This window comes from Arabidopsis lyrata (assembly GCF_000004255.2).
Source record: "Arabidopsis lyrata subsp. lyrata unplaced genomic scaffold ARALYscaffold_5, whole genome shotgun sequence".
NCBI lineage: Eukaryota > Viridiplantae > Streptophyta > Magnoliopsida > Brassicales > Brassicaceae > Arabidopsis > Arabidopsis lyrata.
In genome coordinates this window covers 3,363,112-3,382,224 of record NW_003302551.1, presented here as the reverse complement: position 1 = coordinate 3,382,224, position 19,113 = coordinate 3,363,112, and the positions used below count along the sequence as shown (strand labels likewise).

Here is a 19,113-nt window from a genome sequence, read left to right as displayed (position 1 = left end):
TATTAATGGACAGAAAGAAAAAAAGAAAGTAAAGGGCATTTCCGTCATTTTGATAATATTTGTGGCATTCCCAATTTACCACTTTGTTTAGCTTTGTGACTTTTTCTTTGGCTCCGGAGATTGTTTTTTTGGGGCAATGGCGTTGTCGCTACAAAGCTCTGGGATGTTGACGAAAGAGCAAATGGTTTATCTATTTGATAGATTCGATTACTTGACTTCACAGTCTGGTAATTGTGTTTTCTTTTTATGGTTTTGACTCCATTTTATTCATTGATTGATTGATTCATTGCAATTTGTTTTTTTTTTCCTCAGATGTGAAGAAACGAATCTCCGACGCTGTGGAGGATAAACAGGTGATTATTTCTCGATTATGCGTTTATTAGTGATTAATGCTTGCTTTGTAGTTAAGAGTGTTGTTGGTAGAGTAATGTCGTTTTCAAATTGATATAACTGGGTGACTTATTATTTCACAAGTTTGTGAATGAGATTAAGTTTTGTTGGATAATTGAGGTTTTGGTTTAGTTTCTGTGGCAAGCAACATGCCTCAGAGAAATATTTGTCAAAACTGTGAATTCTCAGTTCTCAAATCCTAAAATTATGTTTTCGTTAGAAAAGATTGATAATTGAGGGGACTAGTTTCATGCGGAATCATACTTAAGCTACATTGTGTTCGAATGCAGGAAGCTGTAGCGGTAACAACCACGATTCAAGAGGAGATATTCTTGGAGATGGGAATTGGTAGACTTCTCTTTAGCCTTTATTGGTTGTTTTGATTTATACACACCATTACATGTTTCTTACTGAAAGGTTTATTCGATAAAAGCAGACCCGGGATTTGGAATTGGCTGCTTGGGAAAGCTGAACTCTGCATATGAAAACGATAAAGAGTTGATGATTGGTTTCTACAAGTTTCTCGCAAAGTAAGCCCGCTCTCCTCGATGTTATCAGAAAGTTTTATATGCAGGTTTACTATATATATGAGGGACTAATTATACTGTTTAATAGGGAGGAGATGGCATGTGAAGAAGCTGAGCTTGGACCAGATGGATTTGAACAGAAAATGAAAGCACAACAACAATTACAAGAACAGGTAAATATCAGCTTTGGTTACTATAAGAAAAAACTATCTCTCCGAGGTCAATGTCTAAATATTCGAATGTGCTTACTGCAGCAACTAGAGATGCTTAAGTATATGCGTAAATTCTCTCTGGATGATCAATCTGCTATCCTTCAAAAGGTAAACAAAACAAAAATAATAACTGTTCTTACACTTTTCAACTACCATGAAAATATTTTCCATTTGCATGAACAGAACAAGTTTTTCATTATAGCTTTTGGTCTATCTTACTTACCTGTAAATGATAAATTGTCTGAGTCTGGTGAGGACTGATTCATATGAGACCAGAGTAGTCTAATATTCGTTGTTCTTGAACTAAAACAGCTTCAGAAGCAATTAGAAAATGCGGGTTTTGAGCCGGAGGCGTCGCTTTTGTCAGGAGAGGAAATGGAGGAAGCTGGAAGAAGAAGAGTTTCACCTGTTTTTGGAAGCAGATAGCTTCTCGATTCTCACAAGCTACTTCAATTTCTATACTCAAGTCTCTCTCTCTCTCTTTTGTCATCTCCATATACTAAACTCTTTAAAAGTAAATGTAAACAAAAAAAACTTCCCTCATTTGACTTTCAACTGCATTTTCAAGTGAAGCCATTTTTTGATGTATATATTGGTAGTAAATTAAAGATAATCATCTCCAAGATAATTCTCGGTAACAGTTTCCAACATAGTGTAATCTTGACAGAATTTTAGAAGATTTAGAAGATTTCCTTTTATTTCTTATTAGGTTAAAACCATTGGGCAATCCCTATATATGTATCGTTCTCTTTGATATCATTAACACGAAATCAATGGGGAATCATCAAGCTGATAAGAAGTTCACTTGGGTGATTAAGAATTTCAACTCTTTGGATTCCGATAGAGTTTACTCTGATACATTCCAGGCCGGGCGTTGCAAATGGTAAAGAACATAACTTGTTTGCAAGTGATATATATTTGTGGTTGGTCGTTGCAAGTGACACATATTGTTTTTGCCTGCAGCCATCTAGTCGCTTATCCCAAGAGATTTGATGAATGTAGTTATAGTAAATGTTACTCTTTGTATCTATGTGTTTCTGATTCTAAATCTTTGCATTCCGGATGGAGAAGACACGCTAAATTTTCCTTGACTATGGTAAATCAATTTCAAGAAAAACTCTCCCATATGCAAGGTTATTGTTTCTACTCTCTCCACTTAATGATTGTTTTTATAAGGCGGAAAATCGGAAAGAACAAAACCTATATGCTGGAGTATAGGTCAAGTCATGTCTTCTTTAGTGATGTAAATGATGATGAGAACAAATCTTTTTTTCCTTTCTTTCAGTTTCACAAGGCTGGTTTGATGAAAAGAACACAAGATTGGGTTTTAGTATGTTTTGGGGTTCCCGGTTTCCTAGTAGAGATAATGGGTTTCTGATAAACGGAGAAGTCAAGATTGTTGCAGAAGTAGATGTTCTTGAAGTTATCGATAATTTCGATGAACCAGAGGGAAACATTGATATCAATGGGTTTCAAGTTCCTCCTTCACAAGTAAGATAAGTACTTCTAAATCACTTGAGTTCATTTGCTTGATACTTGATCTGCCCTTTTTTACTTGCAGGTAGAATCTGTGAACAGACTATTTGAAAAGTATCCAGGCTTTGCATCAAAACACTGTCCCAAGAACCAGCATCTGAGAAAAGCATATTTGAATGCTATACTAAGTCTAACTGAGACTACGAGCAAGTCCCCTGAGGAGCTCTCGAATGGTGATCTGGCCGAAGCGTATTCTGCACTACGATATGTGACAGAAGCAGGGTTTAAGTTGGATTCGTTGGAGAAGACACTGAAAGAGACTGGTGAAACTCGGTTGCAAGAAATTGAGGAAGAGTCGAATGACTTGAAGGTGAAGTGCGCAGACATGGATGCTCTGCTTAAATTCTTACCTTGATGACTAGAAAAGTTAAAGAGTTGGGATCTAATTGGTGTCCTGGTCTGTTTGTTTGATACATCTTAGTTTTGAAACAGAGTCCTTTTAAACTTGTTTTGTTGTTGAGGTTTTGCTTTGTTTTATATACAGTATTGCACTTTGTTTCTTGATGGAAAAGTAATCAGAAATGTCTTGGTTTCTTAAGCCTGAAATGTGACAGTTGGCTCACAAAGATAGTCAAACTAAATGAACTCGTTCTTTTCCACAAGTTCCTCGCTAAGTAAGCTCGCTCTCATCTACCGGTGTCATCAGAAAGTTGTTTCCTTTAGTTATGTTTCTTAATGAATTGTTATGTTCTTACGAGATTAGATTATGCTGAGCCTGGACCAGTTGGCTTGAACAGAAAATGAAAGCACAACAACATTTACAAGAACAGGTAATGTCAGCTTAGGTTATTTACAAGAAAAATTTCATTGAAGATAAATGTCTAAATATTCGAATGTGCTTACTGCAGCAACTAGAGATGCTTAAGTATATGCGTAAATTTACTCTAGATGACCAATCTGCTATTTTCCGATAGGTAAAAAGAACTGTTTTTCTCTTTTAATCAACTCAATATCATATAGATCATTTTCATTAGTACTAAACGAACAAGCGTTTCACTATGGTTTTTGGTCTATGGGAAATTGTATGAGTCTGGTCAGGACGGATTCAAATGAAGTAGTACACTGTAGAAACAAAACAATCAGCTTTAAAATGAGACCTAATGAAATGTCCAAGATCCTACATTAGTGTAACATTCATCGAATCTTCTGTTGTTTCCATTGGTTCTTGAATCAAAACAGATTCAAAAGCAACTAGAAACTGCGGATTTTGAACTTGAGGCGTCCCTTAGCTTCTCAGTTCTCTACAATTTCTGTACTCAAGTGTCTCTTGTCATCTCCATATACTCTTTAAACATAAATGTAAAAAGAAAGAACTTGCATCAATTCTTCATTGTACTTTCAACTGCACTTTCCGGTATTTTCACAGGCATGCATGCAAATTCATTTTTTCTCTGTATATTGGATTATTGGTAGTCAAAATATCATATCTCTTAGATTTAAAAAACTCTTATGATTTTAAAGATATTCATATTCTTCTTCTACTTCAACTTACAATTCACGCATGGCAACCCTAGTTAGAGGGAAAAAAAGACAGACATACATCTGACATCACTTGTTCTCGGGAATGTCCTTTTTCCCACTGTCTTAAAAATACTTTGGGAAAGCTAAATTTTTCGTCTTGCAATAACTAGTTTTTCCTTGACAAGAAAACCCAATTAATTATTTATATTGGGGATGAAAAAAAATATTGTTATCATTAAGGCCCTATCAAACCCTATAAGCTAGTCTATGACTTATGAGGAGTCGAAACGATTCGCATTCCTCTCGTCTACACAGTTGCATGCCATTAAAAGCTGTTGCTGCACTTATGTGAGTACATCGTCCGTGTCTCTGAGGGTTCAAAACTGACAAATAGATATGTGAATTGTTTCTGTGTCTTATTAACATAACCATAAGGTCTCTATTTATACAAGAAGAGTTTAGCTAATAAAAGGAAAACTAACTAAAAGATAATTACACAACTTGGGGATCAAGTTTAGCCTTAATACCCCCCCCCCCTCAAGTTGGAGCGTACAAATTTTAAATGCCCAACTTGCGCAAGAAAGCATGAAACTCCCGTCGTCCCAAAGCTTTAGTTAGAATATCGGCCAGTTGATCCAATGTTGGGACGTAGGACGGTTTGATGGTGCCAGCAATGATGCAATCACGAATGAAATGACACTCGACTTCAATGTATTTAGTTCTTTCATGAAAAACAGGATTAGCACTAATGTGCAATGCAGCTTGACTATCACACCGAAGAGACATTGGAGCAGTATGATCAATACCAATTTCAGACATCAACGATTTGAGCCATAGAAGTTCTTTAGTGACAGCACCCATTGCACGGTATTCAGCCTCTGCGGAAGATAGTGAGACTGTTTTCTGTTTCTTGGATTTCCATGAAATTGGTGAATCACCAAATTGAACAATCCATCCTGTTAATGACTTGTGAGATAAGGGACAGCTGCCGTGATCGGAGTCACACCAACCTGTTAAGTGGAGTGGAGAATTGGCTCGGAGAAGAATCCCTTGTCCAATCGTTCCTTTCAAATAACGGACAACTTTGAGAGCCGCAGACCAGTGCTCTTCTCTTGGTTTTTGCATGAACTGCGACAAGATATGAATGGCATAAGAAAGATCTGGTCGGGTCGATGCCAAGTAAACAAGGCGGCCAACAAGTCGTCTATATCGTGCTGGATCTGGTAACACCATACTCTTAGAGAGAGACAACTTGTGATTCTGATCGATTGGAGATCCCACAAGCTTGCCAACTTATCATTCTACTCTTTCATTTCCTTGACTGTACGTCTTGTCAAGAGTGGTAACTTGTAAATAAAGTTTTTCTTAAAAAACATGTTACTATGTTGTTTCATAGTGTAGTCTTTATATCTTAGTCTATATTGAGGTTTTGTTTCTTGATATGATTAATTAACTTGTTCGAGTTACAAACTTGTGTGTTTAGGAGTCATCATCATCAAGATCAATGGGGAATCATCAAGCTGATAAGAAGTTCACTTGGGTGATTAAGAATTTCAACTCTTTGGATTCCGATAGAGTTTACTCTGATACATTCCAGGCCGGGCGTTGCAAATGGTAAAGAACATAACTTGTTTGCAAGTGATATATATATATATATATATATATATATATATATACATTTGTGGTTGGTCGTTGCAAATGACACATATTGTTTTTGCCTGCAGCCATCTAGTCACTTATCCCAAGAGATTTGATGAATGTAGTTATAGTAAATGTTACTATTTGTATCTATGTGTTTCTGATTCTAAATCTTTGTGTTCCGGATGGAGAAGACACGCTAAATTTTCCTTGACTATGGTAAATCAATTTCAAGAAAAACTCTCCCATATGCAAGGTTATTGTTTCTACTCTCTCCACTTAATGATTGTTTTTATAAGGCGGAAAATCGGAAAGAACAAAACCTATATGCTGGAGTATAGGTCAAGTCATGTCTTCTTTAGTGATGTAAATGATGATGAGAACAAATCTTTTTTTCCTTTCTTTCAGTTTCACAAGGCTGGTTTGATGAAAAGAACACAAGATTGGGTTTTAGTATGTTTTGGGGTTCCCGGTTTCCTAGTAGAGATAATGGGTTTCTGATAAACGGAGAAGTCAAGATTGTTGCAGAAGTAGATGTTCTTGAAGTTATCGATAATTTCGATGAACCAGAGGGAAACATTGATATCAATGGGTTTCAAGTTCCTCCTTTACAAGTAAGATAAGTACTTCTAAATCACTTGAGTTCATTTGCTTGATACTTGATCTGCCCTTTTTTACTTGCAGGTAGAATCTGTGAACAGTCTATTTGAAAAGTATCCAGGCTTTGCATCAAAACACTGTCCCAAGAACCAGCATATGAGAAAAGCATATTTGAATGCTATACTAAGTCTAACTGAGAATACGAGCAAGTCCCCTGAGGAGCTCTCGAATGGTGATCTGGCCGAAGCGTATTATGCACTACGATATGTGACAGAATCAGGGTTTAAGTTGGATTCGTTGGAGAAGACACTGAAAGAGACTGGTGAAACTCGGTTGCAAGAAATTGAGGAAGAGTCGAATGACTTGAAGGTGAATTGCGCAGACATGGATGCTCTGCTTAAATTCTTACCTTGATGACTAGAAAAGTTAAAGAGTTGGGATCTAATTGGTGTCCTGGTCTGTTTGTTTGATACATCTTAGTTTTGAAACAGAGTCCTTTTAAACTTGTTTTGTTGTTGAGGTTTTGCTTTGTTTTATATACAGTATTGCACTTTGTTTCTTGATGGAAAAGTAATCAGAATTGTCTTGGATTCTTAAGCCTGAAATGTGACAGTTGGCTCACAAAGATAGTCAAACTAAATGAACTCGTTCTTTTCCACAAGTTCCTCGCTAAGTAAGCTCGCTCTCATCTACCGGTGTCATCAGAAAGTTGTTTCCTTTAGTTATGTTTCTTAATGAATTGTTATGTTCTTACGAGATTAGATTATGCTAAGCTTGGACCAGTTGGCTTGAACAGAAAATGAAAGCACAACAACATTTACAAGAACAGGTAATGTCAGCTTTGGTTATTTACAAGAAAAATTCCATTGAAGATCAATGTCTAAATATTCGAATGTGCTTACTGCAGCAACTAGAGATGCTTAAGTATATGCGTAAATTTACTCTAGATGACCAATCTGCTATCTTCCGATAGGTAAAAAGAACTGTTTTTCTCTTTTAATCAACTCAATATCATATAGATCATTTTCATTAGTACTAAACGAACAAGCGTTTCACTATGGTTTTTGGTCTATGGGAAATTGTATGAGTCTGGTCAGGACGGATTCAAATGAAGTAGTACACTGTAGAAACAAAACAATCAGCTTTAAAATGAGACCTAATGAAATGTCCAAGATCCTACATTAGTGTAACATTCATCGAATCTTCTGTTGTTTCCATTGGTTCTTGAATCAAAACAGATTCAAAAGCAACTAGAAACTGCGGATTTTGAACTTGAGGCGTCCCTTAGCTTCTCAGTTCTCTACAATTTCTGTACTCAAGTGTCTCTTGTCATCTCCATATACTCTTTAAACATAAATGTAAAAAGAAAGAACTTGCATCAATTCTTCATTGTACTTTCAACTGCACTTTCCGATATTTTCACAGGCATGCATGCAAATTCATTTTTTCTCTGTATATTGGATTAGTGGTAGTCAAAATATCATATCTCTTAGATTTAAAAAACTCTTATGATTTTAAAGATATTCATATTCTTCTTCTACTTCAACTTACAATTCACGCATGGCAACCCTAGTTAGAGGGAAAAAAAGACAGACATACATCTGACATCACTTGTTCTCGGGAATGTCCTTTTTCCCACTGTCTTAAAAATACTTTGGGAAAGCTAAATTTTTCGTCTTGCAATAACTAGTTTTTCCTTGACAAGAAAACCCAATTAATTATTTATATTTTTTATTAAAAAAAATATTGTTATCATTAAGGCCCTATCAAACCCTATAAGCTAGTCTATGACTTATGAGGAGTCGAAACGATTCGCATTCCTCTCGTCTACACAGTTGCATGCCATTAAAAGCTGTTGCTGCACTTATGTGAGTTCATCGTCCGTGTCTCTGAGGGTTCAAAACTGACAAATAGATATGTGAATTGTTTATGTGTCTTATTAACATAACCATAAGGTCTCTATTTATACAAGAAGAGTTTAGCTAGTAAAAGGAAAACTAACTAAAAGATAATTACACAACTTGGGGATCAAGTTTAGCCTTAATACCCCCCCTCAAGTTGGAGCGTACAAATTTTGAATGCCCAACTTGCGCAAGAAAGCATGAACTCCCGTCGTCCCAAAGCTTTAGTTAGAATATCGGCCAGTTGATCCAATGTTGGGACGTAGGACGGTTTGATGGTGCCAGCAATGATGCAATCACGAATGAAATGACACTCGACTTCAATGTATTTAGTTCTTTCATGAAAACAGGATTAGCACTAATGTGCAATGCAGCTTGACTATCACACCGAAGAGACATTGGAGCAGTATGATCAATGCCAATTTCAGACAGCAACGATTTGAGCCATAGAAGTTCTTTAGTGACAGCACCCATTGCACGGTATTCAGCCTCTGCGGAAGATAGTGAGACTGTTTTCTGTTTCTTGGATTTCCATGAAATTGGTGAATCACCAAATTGAACAATCCATCCTGTTAATGACTTGCGAGATAAGGGACAGCTGCCGTGATCGGAGTCACACCAACCTGTTAAGTGGAGTGGAGAATTGGCTCGGAGAAGAATCCCTTGTCCAATCGTTCCTTTCAAATAACGGACAACTTTGAGAGCCGCAGACCAGTGCTCTTCTCTTGGTTTTTGCATGAACTGCGACAAGATATGAATGGCATAAGAAAGATCTGGTCGGGTCGATGCCAAGTAAACAAGGCGGCCAACAAGTCGTCTATATCGTGCTGGATCTGGTAACACCATACTCTTAGAGAGAGACAACTTGTGATTCTGATCGATTGGAGATCCCACAGGCTTGCCAACTTATCATTCTACTCTTTCATTTCCTTGACTGTACGTCTTGTCAAGAGTGGTAACTTGTAAATAAAGTTTTTCTTAAAAAACATGTTACTATGTTGTTTCATAGTGTAGTCTTTATATCTTAGTCTATATTGAGGTTTTGTTTCTTGATATGATTAATTAACTTGTTCGAGTTACAAACTTGTGTGTTTAGGAGTCATCATCATCAAGATCAATGGGGAATCATCAAGCTGATAAGAAGTTCACTTGGGTGATTAAGAATTTCAACTCTTTGGATTCCGATAGAGTTTACTCTGATACATTCCAGGCCGGGCGTTGCAAATGGTAAAGAACATAACTTGTTTGCAAGTGATATATATATATATATATATATATATATATATATATTTGTGGTTGGTCGTTGCAAGTGACACATATTGTTTTTGCCTGCAGCCATCTAGTCGCTTATCCCAAGAGATTTGATGAATTTAGTTATAGTAAATGTTACTCTTTGTATCTATGTGTTTCTGATTCTAAATCTTTGTGTTCCGGATGGAGAAGACACGCTAAATTTTCCTTGACTATGGTAAATCAATTTCAAGAAAAACTCTCCCATATGCAAGGTTATTGTTTCTACTCTCTCCACTTAATGATTGTTTTTATAAGGCGGAAAATCGGAAAGAACAAAACCTATATGTTGGAGTATAGGTCAAGTCATGTCTTCTTTAGTGATGTAAATGATGATGAGAACAAATCTTTTTTTCCTTTCTTTCAGTTTCACAAGGCTGGTTTGATGAAAAGAACACAAGATTGGGTTTTAGTATGTTTTGGGGTTCCCGGTTTCCTAGTAGAGATAATGGGTTTCTGATAAACGGAGAAGTCAAGATTGTTGCAGAAGTAGATGTTCTTGAAGTTATCGATAATTTCGATGAACCAGAGGGAAACATTGATATCAATGGGTTTCAAGTTCCTCCTTCACAAGTAAGATAAGTACTTCTAAATCACTTGAGTTCATTTGCTTGATACTTGATCTGCCCTTTTTTACTTGCAGGTAGAATCTGTGAACAGTCTATTTGAAAAGTATCCAGGCTTTGCATCAAAACACTGTCCCAAGAACCAGCATCTGAGAAAAGCATATTTGAATGCTATACTAAGTCTAACTGAGACTACGAGCATGTCCCCTGAGGAGCTCTCGAATGGTGATCTGGCCGAAGCGTATTCTGCACTACGATATGTGACAGAAGCAGGGTTTAAGTTGGATTCGTTGGAGAAGACACTGAAAGAGACAGGTGAAACTCGGTTGCAAGATATTGAGGAAGAGTTGAAGGACTTGAAGGTGAAGTGCGCAGACATGGATGCTCTGCTTGAGTTCTTACGATGATGTTGTTTGATGCTATGGAAGTTAAGGGTTTTGATCTAATTGGTGTTCTGGTCTGTTTGTTTGATATATCTTAATTTCGAAACAGAGTCCTTTTAAACTTGTTTTGTTGTTGGAGTTTTGCTTTATTTCTTGATGGAAAAGTAATCAGAAATGTCTTGGTTTATTAAGTCTGAACTGTGACTTTTGGCTCACAAAAGATAGTCAAACTAAATGAAATACAAAGATGCTAGAGTACTTCTCAATTAAATGAACTCGTTCTTACACTGTAGAAACAGAGCAATCAGCTTTAAAATGACCTACTAAAATGTCTAAGATCCCACATTGGTGTAACAATCAATGAATATTTTGTTGTTTCCATTGGTTCTTGAATCAGAACAGCTTCAAAAGCAACTAGAAAGTGCAGATTTTGAGCCTGAGGCGTCACTTTTGTCCGGAGAGGAAATGGATTAAGCAGGAAGAAGAAGAGTTTCACCTGTTTTTGGAAGCAGATACCTGACATCATCACTTGTTCTCGGGAATGTCTTTTTCCCACTGTCTTAAAAATACTTTGGGAAAGTAAAATGTACGACTTGCAATAACTATTTTTTCCTTGATAAGAAAACCCAATTAATTATTTTTATTTTTTATTAAATGAGTTTTGTTAATAGTAAGGAGCCCAAACGATTCGCATTCCTCTCCTCTACACACTTGCATGCCTTTAAAAGCTGTTGGTTGCTGCACTCATGTGAGTTCATCGTCCGTGTCTCTTTCATTTCCTTGACTGTTCGTCTTGTCAAGCGTGGTATCTTGTAAAAACAATTACAAAAATTGGGTGTGTTTAGGAGTCGTCATCATCATCAAGAACAATGGGGAATCAAGCTGATAAGAAGTTCACTTGGGTGATTAAGAATTTCTCCTCTTTGGGTTCCAATAATGTTTATTCTGATGTATTCGAGGCTGGTCGCTGCAAATGGTAAGAGCACTTCTTGTTTGCAAGTGCTATATATTCGTGTTCTATCGCAGCAAATGACACATATTCATTGCTTTCTGTGGTTTTTGCTTGTAGGGGTCTACTCGCCTATCCCAAGGGATATAATAATATTAATATCTATGATTACTTCTCTCTTTATATATATGTTCCTAATTCTAAGTCTTTGCCTTCCGGATGGAGAAGACACGCTAAATTTTCTTTTACTATGGTAACTCAAATTCCGGGAGAACTCTCCCTACAGCGAGGTGATCTTTTCTACTCTCAGCCACTTTTTGATAAGGCGGACAACCGAAAAGAACACAACCTCTATGTTGGAGTATATAGCTCTTGTCATGCTTTCTATGGAAATGTGAATATGTGATTGATGATAATATCATATTTGTTTTGTGGTTTTGTTTTCAGAAGCAGAATATTGGTTTGATCAAAAGAACACAACCAGGGGTTTTCAATCTATGTTTCTCCTTTCGGAGATTCAAAGCAGTCATAAAGGGTTTCTTGTAAACGGAGAAGTCAAGATTGTTGCAGAAGTAGATGTGCTTGAAGTTATTGGTATAGTCGATGTACCCGAGAAACCAGAAAGCTTTGATATCAATGGGTTTCAAGTCCCTGCTTCACAAGTAAGAAAAATACTTCTAAATTCGTAGAAAAGAAAAAAATGAAACGAATTGTAAGAGTTTCTCACTAGATTTCATTTTGTTGTTATGTACATATTTAGTTGCAGGCTGCATGTACTTTTTGTTTGTTTATTTTCAGGTCTCCAAAAACTGCTATTCGATATGGTTTTTATTTGAACTGTCCGTTTGGTTTACTTGCAGGTAGATTCTGTGAACAGTCTGTTTAAAAAGTACCCAGGCTTTGCATCAAAAGTCTGTCCCAAGAACCCACATTTGAAGAAAACATACTTGAATGTTGTACTAAGTCTGAATGAGATTATGTGCAAGTCCCCTGATAAACTCTCTAATGGTGATCTTGCTGATGCATATTCTGCACTACGATATGTGACAAAAGCAGGGTTTAAGTTGGATTGGTTGGAGATGAAACTGAAAGAGACTGGTAAGACTAGGCTGCAAGAAATTGAGGAAGATTTAAAGGACTTGAAGGTGAAGTGTGCAGACATGAATGCTCTGCTTGAGTTCTTACGATGATGTTGTTTGATGAGTATGGAAAAGTTTGGTTCTTATTTGTGTTTGGTTTGGTTGTTTGTTTTCGTCTTAGTTTTAAAACATAGCCCTTTATAACTTGAGGAAGATCAAAAGAACTTGTCTTTTGTTTGTTGAGGTTTTGCTATGTTCTTAATTATGTATTGCACTTTGTTTCTTGATGGTCAAGTAATCAGAAATGTAGCATTTTTTAACCTTCAAACTTGGATCCAATAAAACTTTAAGAGTCTCATAATTTTTTATAGCTTCCCAAATAGAGAAATATTTGTTTATATTTATCTCATAAAGGCTTAGATTATTGCAAGTAAAGTAAACCATTAAAAAGTGGACCAAATACTTTGTATATTTGTTTCCTTTGATCCAAAGCTAATCCCATGTGACATCATATTCCAATGAAATTAATGTCACATTAATAATGTGAATCCTCACACAAGTTGATGGATCATAATCTCTCTTTTTCTTATGACTTTAATCCTTCCATGTCACAAAAATTTGTCCTTTTCCTCCCAAAGCACTCTTTCTTCCGACATTAACCAATGGATCACTCTATTCTCCTAAAGAAAAGAACCCACCCAATCTTCTATTCTCCACTACAATTTTCCCTACATATAAATACACACACTTATGCATTTGCATTGATCAACTATATCCCTCTTAAGATACATAGAAATAGGGTTTGGATCGATCGAAACATGCCTGATTGGGGACCAGTTTTTGTCGCGGTGACGCTTTTCGTGTTGCTAACTCCGGGACTGCTGATTCAAGTTCCCGGGAGAGGTCGAGTGGTTGAGTTTGGAACGTTTCAGACAAGTGGTCTTTCGGTTATTGTTCATACTCTCATTTACTTCACTCTTGTTTGTATTCTCTTGCTTGCTCTCCAAATTCACATGTACATCGGCTAATAGTATAAAACAATATTAAATCTCACTTCTTCTTTTTTTGTATTAATGTATTTAGATTTTTATAATCACTTTTCATTTCATTTGAATTGTGTGTAATGCACTGTTTTGTTTGGTTTAAGAAACAAAAAGGTTTCATAAACTGTATTTTGTATATTTTTCATATATCGTAAACAACACCGTTGTCTGTTTAATACTCTCCAATTTAGATTGATCAGTAAACTTTTGCTGGTATTGAATTAGTTGCAAACTTGAAATTATTAACACTAAGAAGTTCACATGAAAATCGTAACACATCATAAGACTAAGAATATGTAAAATTTGATTGCTTTGAGGGTCCTATAAAAAACTTAACTAAGAAGTAACTTACACACAAAAGAGTAACTTACAAACTAGAAAGCTAATTTAATTTATTAATTTTGTGGAGTGTGGAGTCAGTCAGTCCACCACCAGCGAAGAGAGAGCAAATATATTCCTTTAAAGGCTAACAAAAGAAAAGGGTACAATATTAATTTAAAAATTAATATTAAATAATTATTTTGTAAAAAGTTATAAGAACACTAAACTTTCCCTGAATCTAATCCTTTATGTCAAAAAATAGAAAAAATAATCAAACTAAGTCACCAACATTACTTTCTTTCTTCTTTTTTGGAGTCAAACTAACATTACTTATGAAGATTTTAAAATTTAATTAGTGTTATAAATAATAAAATATAATATATGGATGTCTATTATATGGTCCATTAGTAGGTTATAGAAGACTTAATCTTTAACCTAAACCCTAATGTTGTATCTTTATATATATGTTTGTATCTTGTACAATGGATCAATAACCAGGGGCGGACCCAGTAAAGGGAGGGGGTGAGCAACTGACCTGGTAAAATAATGATATAAACCTTTTTATGTGTAAGAAACTAGAAAAAAAAACAGCAACTGAGTTGGTATTTGTGTGTCCATGACCTCCCTATCCCGAGTTCAAGTCTCTGTCTAAACATAATTGGTTTAATTTTTTGTCTAAACATAATTGGTTTAATTTTTTCCCTTTTTTTTAATGATATGGGTAAAAACAATTCTTGGGTCCGCCACTGTCAATAACATAGAGGATAATTCCCTAAAACCTCTTTGTTCACAACAATTAGTTCAATGTATTCAATTTTTGTTTTAATTAGATTTAAATAAATTGAATTAAACAAAATCATTTGTAACACAAAAAATGTTTTGGTTTAATTGTGTATATATATACACAATTATAATAAAAAATTATCATAAATTTTTAGTATAATTGTATATATTAAAAGCAGATAATAAAAAAATTGAAACCAAAACATTTATAATAATTTTTTTTTATTTAGTTCGATTCAATTATACTAAAAAATGTTTTGGTTTAATTGTGACTTATAATTCTTAATTTTCAAAATATCAATCGATTCATAAAGAAATTTTTGTTGAATTACTATTAATCCTATTTTAATCATTACGTTTTGAAATTTAATATTGGTTTAATTTTCAAATTTTCAGAGTCTGCAGACCACTCGAGTCTTGACTAGCAGACAAAATATTTTCTCGTGCCCTCCTCCATCCTTTAATTATCACGAGATTAGTTTAATTTTTCCTTTAAACCCCAAATATAAAAAAAAAACAGAGTCCCATACCAAAAACTTTCCTCTTTTTTTCTAGTTTCTTCCATCTCCACCGCTTTCTAAAGTTGTAACCTTTTTTCTACTTCAATGGCGGATTGGGCTCCAGTTCTCGTCGGTGTGGTCCTCTTCGTGATTCTCTCACCGGGACTTCTCTTCTCTTTACCTGGTAACAACCGCACTGTCGATTTCGGTGGTCTCAAAACCAACGGCAAAGCCATCGCTGTTCACACTCTCATCTTCTTCGCCATTTACTCCATTTTGATCCTCGCTCTTAATCTCCACATCTACACTGGCTGAATCTGATCTCATCTGGGTCTCTCCTCTCTCTTTTCGTTGTTGTTTATCTCCAAAAAGTTTTTACTTAACTTAATCTATAGTTTTTGTTCTCATGTTGTAACAAACAGATTTGGTCTAAAGGGTTGTGTTGTATTGTGATGTATTGTTACTCAAATGAATCAATTTGCTTCTTTTATTAGTAAATGTGTTTATTGGCTTGAATTTTACTGTTAAAAATCACAACTTTATTAGCAATAGCGAACAATGAAGCTAAAGAAGAGGAGAAATTTAGAGAGATTTTGTACATACATTGGAGTTTGCAATAAAAATGCCTTCTTTTGTTGGCTATATTACATTACATGATAGAAGAGTAGAGATTAGAAATGGATGTGAATTTGTATAGCAATCACCAAGATTGTGAGTATACAGAAATATATAAATGCGTGAACTAAAATCGCTATACCGCTTGTAGTCATGTTTCCGAATTCAACCACTCTTGTTCTTGCGGGAAGCTGGAATAGTAGTCCTGGTGAGAGTAGGATGAAGAGAGACACCGCTACAATCACCGGTCCCCAATCCGTGCTCATATATAACGGTTTTTGATCTCTTGTCTTCTTAGTGTTGTGTATTGAATATGGTTGTGTGAAGTGTGTGTGTTTAAAGAGTGTTTGTTTGTTCTTTTGCAGATGAAGATGGAGACAAGTGGAGAGTTATGTAGAAGAAGGTGAGTGATGAGAGTCTTTTTGGCTTTTCTTGGTGGCTAAGGAGAAGGAATAAGAGGTTAAGATACTAAGCTTAGTGATAGATTACGAGGAAAGGCATTGTATTTCTTTATTGGCTTTGCTTTTGTGAACTTATCGTCTTCTTTCTCTTTTATGATTGTTCAATCAATTGTTTCTATGCTCTTTGGTGTTGTTTGCTTTTTGTTAAAGACTTTGATATAAAGTAGATTACTGCATAAAGAAGACGATATCAAGAAATGTGCCCACTTGATTGTTTTCTTAGTAGTTTGGTTTACCTTTTTGTTTGTTTCTCTAGAGTCTTGAGTAACAGTGGACCCGGTGAAAGTTTGGTTTCGGTTTTCTGTTAACCGATTGAATCCGGTTGAATAAGCATTGAGTTCAGTACCTCTGTTTCTTGTGATTGATCTATGTTTTCGGATCTTTTCAAAATGTTCTATTTTCTTATTGTTAGGCTTGCACTAATGGAGTTGAATTCGAGCTCAAGAGTCAAAGAGGGTCAAATCTCGATTTACCGGGTCAGCGATTGGTTTGGAGCAGAGATGTGACGGGTATGAGTGGTTAACACATGTGGCCAAATCACTTATAGGTGCTACTTCAAATGCGGTTTAAATTCGGGTACAGTACTTTTATACATGAACTTCTTTTTTTTTTTAATAACTAAGAGGTTCTAGGCCTAGGCCCGTACATCCCCTCAGGCCAGGGACCAGAGCATTTTACATGAGCTTCTTTTACATTGCCTTAACTTAAACTAGAGTACATAACCCCTTTAACTACACAGTAATAAATTCTGATTTTTTGTATATTATATATGGATTTGATAGGAGAGAGCTTTGCTTGGAACATCAATGGAGGTTTGTCGCAGTGAGTATTTATCTTCACAGCTCCAGAACAAGATCTGCAAAAGGCAAGCAAATGATATGAAAACTCTATAAAGAGAGAAATGACATAAACAGATAGTGTTCTTCGTGTTCAATGGTCTGTATATATTGCATCTTGACTTACACTCTGTGTCGGTCTTAATCCAGTTTTCGCGATTCCTGTTCGCTTCGGAGATGGAACTTGCACCGAGAAACCCTTCAGTAAGATTAGGGACCTTTAGATCCACTTTTCTTCTGTCATCTATCTCATTATCGTCTCTTGCAGTTGCAGGTGTATAGAGAACAGGGTGGACTTTACTCCGGCAAGTTTGAACACTCTATAGCCAAAACAGAAACCACAGTAACTTTCAGAATTATCAATCTCTTGGGGTAAGATTTGAAAATGTTTAAAGCTAAAAAAGACTAAACCTTTTTAAGAGCTTTCTTCTCCTTGGGCATAGAATCATCTTCATCATTATTTCTTGTCCTTGAAGAAGATCCATGAAGCTTTTTAAATACCCTTTTAATCGCATCTCTTGTGCTATGTTTCTCTATGTAAGGCTCTCCTTGTACTCTTTGTCTCATCTTGAAGAGACTAGTAAGTAAACTCTTTTTCTTCTTTACTCTTCCATTGCTTCTCTTCGTAAGCTCAATGGATGATCGAAAGAGATCATAATCTTGTAGAGAACATCCATGGGAATCTCTGTCTTCTTTTGCATTCGATCTTTCGACCCGATTACTGCTAGTATTCTCAGGATATTCCTTAAGAAACTTGTCTAGTTTCTCAGTAATGAGCTTGGCCATTTCCTTTCTTTCTCCGGTTACATCTTCTTCTGAAACCATAGCTGAGAACTTTGGTGTCTCAGGCTCTGTACCAAGCGTCCCGATCGCTAGAAATCCGCAAAACCCGTCTTCATCAAACCGAAGATCTTGTTCAACTTTGAGTGGATTCGGGGCATGAGAGTGTCCGTAGAAGGAAAAGGAGTTTGTGCGGATGTCTTGGACTTCGGAAACCTGAGCTCTTAGACAACAGAAATCACCTAAAAGAGATAGATTGATTTTAGTTTATTAAAGAACTACTGGTTAGAGAGACTATGCTCATTAGAATCAACCAAGACTAACAGATATGTATAACATTGTATGAAATATATATATATATATATATATATACACAACATTGTATGAAAATGAAGATACCAAAAGGGTTATATAAAAGATACATGTCTTATATATTACAAACAAAAAAAATGTCTTATATTGTGAAACCTTTGAACTCCTTTGATGGGTTTAAGCCATTTGGCTTTATTGTTCGCATCCAACTTAGCAGCTGCAAGAGACATAGATAGAGAGAGAGGTTGTTAACATGAATGATTAGTTAATGAGAGATTAATTACGTACGATTTTACCTCATTAATCATCAAAAAGAAAATAATATTTTGATTAGACTTGGAAACTGGAATGTATAGTACTCACCTTCATGTTGTCTTCGCTCAGCTTCTATTTTTCTTTTCAATTCTCTTTGTGGTTTATAACTATATAAATAGTTGTAAATATAAGTAGCTAGGTCAAGCTTGAGCTAGAAGGATCTATTCTTATGATTGAGTTTAGAATAGTACATGATCAGTTTTGTTGGCGTTGTCCGTCTTCTGTCGTAATGTGTTGAGAATCTATATATAGATTTTCATTTATCGAAGTTTTATTTACGTGTGGTGTCTGAAATAGTAATAAGTACGTAAGATGGGACGTTACAAAGTTGGGGAAAGGTTGTTCTCGATCTAAAAGGTGTGTGTCACTACAAGAAATTTGTTCATTGTTAGCGCTAAAAATATGCTATCTTACGTTATAGATAGCGAATTCACAAACGCTATGTTCTCGGCAGCTATGGTAGAAGACACCCATACGATAGCGTTTTCTGACATGCAATTATAGATCGTTCAATTATAGCGGTAATAGAATGCTGCAATATACTATATTATAGCACACATTTAGTGTTAGTTTATATTGTATTGTAGCATATTTCTATTTGATATATATATATAT

General features: G+C 35.6%; 8 protein-coding genes across 8 annotated transcripts; 6 read left to right on the top strand and 2 right to left on the bottom strand.

Moving 5' to 3' along the window:
* The first annotated feature begins 96 nt into the window (after positions 1-96).
* Positions 97-1,717, top strand: LOC9313082. Its single transcript, XM_002876968.2, has 7 exons — positions 97-227; positions 313-353; positions 681-738; positions 827-920; positions 1,006-1,090; positions 1,172-1,237; positions 1,442-1,717. The coding sequence occupies exons 1-7, from the start codon at positions 137-139 to the stop codon at positions 1,553-1,555; spliced, it is 549 nt and encodes a 182-aa protein (XP_002877014.1). The 5' UTR covers positions 97-136; the 3' UTR covers positions 1,556-1,717.
* Positions 1,718-1,902: 185 nt separating this feature from the next.
* LOC110228267 (MATH domain and coiled-coil domain-containing protein At3g27040-like) lies at positions 1,903-3,020 on the top strand. Its single transcript, XM_021025045.1, has 4 exons — positions 1,903-2,012; positions 2,093-2,262; positions 2,415-2,620; positions 2,691-3,020. The coding sequence occupies exons 1-4, from the start codon at positions 1,903-1,905 to the stop codon at positions 3,018-3,020; spliced, it is 816 nt and encodes a 271-aa protein (XP_020880704.1).
* Positions 3,021-5,630: 2,610 nt separating this feature from the next.
* On the top strand, positions 5,631-6,778 carry LOC110228266 (MATH domain and coiled-coil domain-containing protein At3g27040-like). Its single transcript, XM_021025044.1, has 4 exons — positions 5,631-5,740; positions 5,851-6,020; positions 6,173-6,378; positions 6,449-6,778. Exons 1-4 carry the CDS (start codon positions 5,631-5,633, stop codon positions 6,776-6,778), a joined length of 816 nt encoding a protein of 271 aa, XP_020880703.1.
* A 2,604-nt stretch (positions 6,779-9,382) lies between these two features.
* On the top strand, positions 9,383-10,548 carry LOC110228131 (MATH domain and coiled-coil domain-containing protein At3g27040-like). The gene is made up of 4 exons (XM_021024382.1): positions 9,383-9,492; positions 9,601-9,770; positions 9,923-10,128; positions 10,199-10,548. Exons 1-4 carry the CDS (start codon positions 9,383-9,385, stop codon positions 10,526-10,528), a joined length of 816 nt encoding a protein of 271 aa, XP_020880041.1. The 3' UTR covers positions 10,529-10,548.
* A 634-nt stretch (positions 10,549-11,182) lies between these two features.
* On the top strand, positions 11,183-12,828 carry LOC9313081 (MATH domain and coiled-coil domain-containing protein At3g27040). Its single transcript, XM_021026751.1, has 4 exons — positions 11,183-11,480; positions 11,574-11,743; positions 11,901-12,115; positions 12,314-12,828. Exons 1-4 carry the CDS (start codon positions 11,374-11,376, stop codon positions 12,641-12,643), a joined length of 822 nt encoding a protein of 273 aa, XP_020882410.1. The 5' UTR covers positions 11,183-11,373; the 3' UTR covers positions 12,644-12,828.
* A 301-nt stretch (positions 12,829-13,129) lies between these two features.
* On the top strand, positions 13,130-15,672 carry LOC9311423. Its single transcript, XM_002876966.2, has 2 exons — positions 13,130-13,547; positions 15,263-15,672. The coding sequence occupies exons 1-2, from the start codon at positions 13,195-13,197 to the stop codon at positions 15,492-15,494; spliced, it is 585 nt and encodes a 194-aa protein (XP_002877012.2). The 5' UTR covers positions 13,130-13,194; the 3' UTR covers positions 15,495-15,672.
* Positions 15,673-15,738: 66 nt separating this feature from the next.
* LOC9311422 lies at positions 15,739-16,423 on the bottom strand. The gene has a single exon (XM_002875308.2). The coding sequence runs from the start codon at positions 16,058-16,060 to the stop codon at positions 15,851-15,853; it is 210 nt and encodes a 69-aa protein (XP_002875354.1). The 5' UTR covers positions 16,061-16,423; the 3' UTR covers positions 15,739-15,850.
* Positions 16,424-16,784: 361 nt separating this feature from the next.
* Positions 16,785-18,701, bottom strand: LOC9313080 (protein LAZY 1). The gene is made up of 5 exons (XM_002875307.2): positions 18,547-18,701; positions 18,340-18,400; positions 17,503-18,113; positions 17,219-17,411; positions 16,785-17,111 (listed from the first exon to the last, which is right to left on the bottom strand). The coding sequence occupies exons 1-5, from the start codon at positions 18,550-18,552 to the stop codon at positions 17,092-17,094; spliced, it is 891 nt and encodes a 296-aa protein (XP_002875353.1). The 5' UTR covers positions 18,553-18,701; the 3' UTR covers positions 16,785-17,091.
* Between the last annotated feature and the right edge of the window lie 412 nt (positions 18,702-19,113).